The 5,173-nt window shown below is 40.9% G+C and overlaps 1 protein-coding gene across 1 annotated transcript; it reads left to right on the top strand.

The window, feature by feature from the left end:
* The first annotated feature begins 1,019 nt into the window (after positions 1–1,019).
* LOC119954785 (neuropeptides capa receptor-like) lies at positions 1,020–4,345 on the top strand. Its single transcript, XM_038780326.1, has 2 exons — positions 1,020–1,074; positions 3,447–4,345. Exons 1-2 carry the CDS (start codon positions 1,020–1,022, stop codon positions 4,343–4,345), a joined length of 954 nt encoding a protein of 317 aa, XP_038636254.1.
* The last annotated feature ends 828 nt before the right edge of the window (positions 4,346–5,173 follow it).

Raw genomic sequence — 5,173 nt, 5'->3', positions numbered from 1 at the left:
TCCAAAGTTACTACATCGGTTGTCAATTGACATGTTCACATTAAATCTCACTCATAAAATGCAGAAAACTGCATTGCAGAAAATTGAGTGAAATCCCGTCATTATTGTAACTGATACTTACTGGTTCAATTTAACATATATTTCGAGTGGCGTGTGAAAAATATATTTCATGAATGTCCTTTAATCTCATATTTGCCACGATCTTGCAGATTGTCAGTAATTTTGTGTTTCTAAATATTACGCTTTGAAACATATGCGTCAGGGCACAGAAGTCCTATTTTAACGAATAAAGGTTAAATTAAAACTCACGCATGTTTTTCCACCGATCAAAACCTTGTTATGGTTTTGAAAATTGTGTGGGCTTCTAATATTCAGGGTATCATAGGTCGGCATATATTGGGTTGGTTGTACATGTCCGAGTAGCAGTTAAACTGTAGGACCGTGCCACCATTATTTTTATGCTACTATTGTGCTGAATGTAACATTGCCAACAAGACAGAAATAGAATAACCAGCGGGTCATGGCCTGGAAAGTTAAATTCTTGACAGCAAAATCGAGGTTTCATCACGAGAAGCTTCAGGGTAGGGGCTTCAGGTTAATGTTTATGATTTCAACACTGATATTGAATACCCACTGCAGCAGAAAATTCATCCATGTTTGTTTCGTGACTGGAACTAATGTCAATTGTTGCGTAAACAGATATTCTCATCGTTGCACCTTTTGTATAAAGGGGCTACATTTACAGATGTAAGAACCACTTTTCGCAAAAGCCTCAGTCTCAACAGAATTCGTTGCTTCGTAACAAGAACTGCAAAAACTTGGCAAAAACTTTATGGATTGTACAATTAGTACAAGTTTATGTTTACTTCAGTAACGGGTATCCTCTACTGTTTGCTCATATTAGTGACTCTTGCATGTCATTCCTCACATCTGAATACAACCGAATAAGTAGCAGCAGAGTTTCAGTTGCTTGACTCCCAACACACTTCACAGTGGAAAGCTGCTCATAATAAAGCAACATGGTTGATTACCGAAAAATTTGTTACCCACTTATTACAGTTATCGGTATCCCAGGTATGTCTGATTAACTATTATTTATTTGTGTGGAGCAATGTTCAGACTCTCTTTTGGATCTTGCTGTCTGTCGTCTAATAAACATTTCTCTGCATTTGTTTGAAAGAAGCTTATAGAGTATTATTTATTAGTGCAAACTTTTCATTGCTTGAAATGTTCTCTATACATGGCAAGCTATGCAAGAATGTGCTGACTGGTGGTGTACCACAAGGATCTGTTTTGGGGCCACTGCTGTTTGTCATTTTTATAAATGGCCTGGAGGAGGGCGTAGAAGGATGGGTGAGTAAATTTGCAGATGACACTAAAGTCGGTGGAGTTGCAGGCAGTGCGGAAGGATGTTACAAGTTACAGAGGGACATAGATAAGCAGCAGAGCTGGGCTGAGAGGTGGCAAATGGAGTTTAATGCAGAATACTGTGAGGTGATTCATTTTGGAAGGAATAACAGGAAGACAGAGTACTGGGCTAATGGTAAGATTCTTTGTAGTGTGGATGAGCAGGGAGATCTCGGTCTCCATGTACATAGATTCCTGAAAGTTGCCACCCAGGTTGAAAGGGTTGTTAAGAAAGCGTGCAGTGTGTTGGCTTTTATTGGGAGAGGGATTGAGTTTCGGAGCCATGGGGTCATGTTGCAGCTGTACAAAACTCTGGTGCGGCCGCATTTCGAGAATTGCGTGCAATTCTGGTCGCCGCATTATAGGAAGGATGTGGAAGCATTGGAAAGGGTGCGGAGATTTACCAGAATGTTGCCTGGTATGGAGGGAAGATCTTATGAGGGAAGGCTGAGGGACTTGAGGCTGTTTTCGTTAGAGAGAAGAGGGTTAACAGGTGACTTAATTGAGGCATACAAGATGATCAGAGGATTAGATAGTGTGGACAGTGAGAGCCCTTTTCCTCGGATGGTGATCTCTAGCACGAGGGGACATATGCTTTAAATTGAGGGGAGATAGATATAGGACAGATGTCAGAGGTATGTTATTTACTCAGAGAGTAGTAAGGGCGTGGAATGCCCTGCCTGCAACAGTAGTGGACTCGCCAACACAAAGGGTATTCAAATGGTCATTGGATAAACATATGGATGATAAGGGAATAGTGTCGATAGGCTTTCGAGCAGTTTCACAAATTGGCGCAACATCGAGGGCCGACGGGCCTGTACTGTGCTGTAATGTTCTATGTTCTGTGTCTAGATAGAATGTAATTGTGTGAAGAGGAAAATCACAAAATGAATCGCTCTCAAATCAGCTGATCACTTTTAATGTCAGTCAAGCGACAGACGGATGGATCATCATTGGGCACAAATCCGTCTCCCTGTTACATTTTGGATTTGTGTTCGATCACCAATGTGATCGTGCATTTGTCCATATCTTATAGTAAAAGCGATTCTTATCCTGAAAGATTGATGCACTCAGGTTTCAAAATTATTAGAAGCATTTTGATTTTTGAACCATTTGTAAGATGCATTACGGATATTTCATCTGATTTTAAATGTCGAGGTTAATGATACGTCAACCCATGGTCTGAAATGGTTATCTTCTTTGCAGCGGTTTCTGGTTTCTATTTCCAGTGAGCATGCAAATTGTATCAAATGTCATCAATAGAAATTAGAATATGTTTGACTGCTGACAGGTTTAGAGTAGCACCCCCTCGCCCCCCATTAGCAAGCTTTCAAAATATTTCCTCGATGATCAAGACTTTAGTTAAACTGTACATGGAGCTTCCCATCCAGTCTGGTTCTATTCACCTTCACCTGATTTACAGATTGATCTGATTCAAATTTTCTGTGCATCCCCAAAGTTAATTTGATTTCTCTGTAAGACTTTTCATCAACTAAATCGTTCAATGTCATTTTCATCGTGTCCACAGTTGTGCAGTTGCTGACAGCCGCTCCTCAGAGACGGAGGTCTAATTCCGGCTGACAGCACTGAGTTGTGTTGAAGGAGCACTGTGCTGCCCTTTTCGTATTTAATGTTAATCCGACTTCCATTCCCTCTTTCTGGTTGAGAAAACGCATGCCGATGCTTGTTTTGAAGAAGAGAACTGCAGTCCCCTGTCCTTTGAAGATTTTTATCTCAAAGTACATGATTAATCAAACCGCATTGTCATTTTCGCTTTATTTTTCGAATGATTCCAACTGTAGTTTTTTTTCCTATAGGGTACAGATAATGGTGCCAAACGGGGTTTTAATGGTCTTTGGAAGGGCAGTCCCAGGTAACATATGCGTGCAACAAGTTAGGTATATATGATCATTCAGTGATTCAAGTGGAAGTTTCTTCAGAATTTTGAATGAAAGAAACATTTATTTCCTGGAAAACGTCTGTTTGTGCACGATTTTATGGTTAAACATTATTCTAACTGGCTCTTCTTTTTATTGCAGTTAACATAATAGCGATCAGCATCCTGTGCCGTGGAAAGTGTGGTCTCTCAAAATGTGTCACTCACTATCTGGTTGCAATGGCAGTCGCCGATCTCTCAGTCGTGATTATTGAAGTGCTGTTATACCAGATTAATGAGATTTTTCGGGTATTCCCAGCCCTGAAATATGCTCCGTTTTGTTTTGTCCATTATGCCCTCTGCAATGTAAGTTTGGATTGTTCCGTTTGGCTCATGGTAGGTTTCACTTTCGACCGCTTTGTAGCCATTTGTTGCACAAACTTCAAGTCAAAATACTGCACCTCAAAAATTGCGATTACCGTAATCGTTACGTTGTGTCTGGCGTTCACTTTAAAGAACATTCCCTTTTACTTTTTGTATCTGGAATCATCAGCCGCTTATGTGCATGGCCAGCTGATGTGTTGGGGAAAGCAAACACTTCCCACTTCTGAAATGTTTGAGGTATTTTATTGGTTCGATCGACTGTTGAATCCACTGCTGCCTTTCTTTCTCATTGTGTTTCTGAATGCTATGACAGTCAAACGGATTGTCATAACGAGTAGAGTCCGCAGGGCCCTCCGGAGCCGGAGCAACAGTGAGAATCAGCGTGATCCAGAGATGGAGAGCAGGAGACAATCCATAATTTTGCTCTTCACCTTGTCGGGTAGTTTTCTTCTGTGCTGGATGACTAATACTCTGGTCTTCATTCTAACCCAATGCCTTTACATGGACATGGAAACGTCTATCCGTCTTTATCAGGCACAATATGTTGGGACTGTCGTTCAACTTGTCAGCTGCTGCACAAATACCTTCATTTATGGCGTTACCCAGAGGAATTTCAGAGATCAGTTGAAGAGCGCCGTTATTTACCCTGTGATTCTTGTGAAAGGATTTCTTAAATAATGTAATGTCAAACGCAGCAATATCCCAATAATGTGCTTCTTCTGGTAATTAGCCAAAATGGTGAGAACTACAGATTGCAGAAGCTTTCAGTCCAAGTGTTTTAGTCTACCATGTTTCCATTGATTTTTGAAGGTGACATTTCTCTCCAAATTTTATTCTGGTTTGGATGGGGGGTATTAGCCTTCAACATAGTTACATTGACGATTAATCTTTACATAATTAAACGTCCACGAGGGTTTCGATATTTAGTGTTTTAACTTGTTTTTACTTGCTATTCAAAATGCAGTAATCCACATCTAGGGAGATGTAGGGCAGCACGGCAACACAATGGCTAGCACAGTTGCTTCACAGCTCCAGGGTCCCAGGTTCGATTACTGGCTTGGGTCACTGTCTGTGTGGAGTCTGCACGTTCTCCCCGTGTCTGCGTGGTTTCATCCAGCTGCTCCGGTTTCCTTCCACAGTCCAAAGATTTGCAGGTTAGGTGGATTGCTCATGCTAAATTACCCTCCGTGGCCAAAAAAAAGGTTTGGTGGGGTTATTGGGTTACGGGGATAGGGTGGAGTTGTGAGCGATGGGCCGACGGCCTCGTTCTGCGCTGTAAATTCTATGGAAATTAATATCCACTTTTGGTTTCGAACTTATTTTAACATTTGTATGTCGTAAAACTTGGAAGAAATTATTTTCTATATCATTTAATCCATTTGAAAATATTCAGCACCCACGCTCAATACATGTTGCAATTAACTTCAACTGTGATCCTTGGTAATTTGGAGGCAGTGTGGAAATTCGGTGCAGAGTGGGAGGTGTTTTTTTACTTTCGTTTTGTTT

Source organism: Scyliorhinus canicula, chromosome 20, assembly GCF_902713615.1.
Source record: "Scyliorhinus canicula chromosome 20, sScyCan1.1, whole genome shotgun sequence".
Classification (NCBI taxonomy): Eukaryota; Metazoa; Chordata; class Chondrichthyes; order Carcharhiniformes; family Scyliorhinidae; genus Scyliorhinus; species Scyliorhinus canicula.
This window is presented reverse-complemented; position numbering and strand designations above follow the sequence as displayed.

Excerpts from the sequence above, each read along its gene's own strand:
- LOC119954785 (XM_038780326.1), top strand. The coding sequence starts at position 1,020 with ATGGTTGATTACCGAAAAATTTGTTACCCACTTATTACAGTTATCGGT. Across the intron at positions 1,075-3,446 it reads TACAGTTATCGGTATCCCAG|TTAACATAATAGCGATCAGC; the intron begins GTATGTCTGATT and ends TTTTTATTGCAG.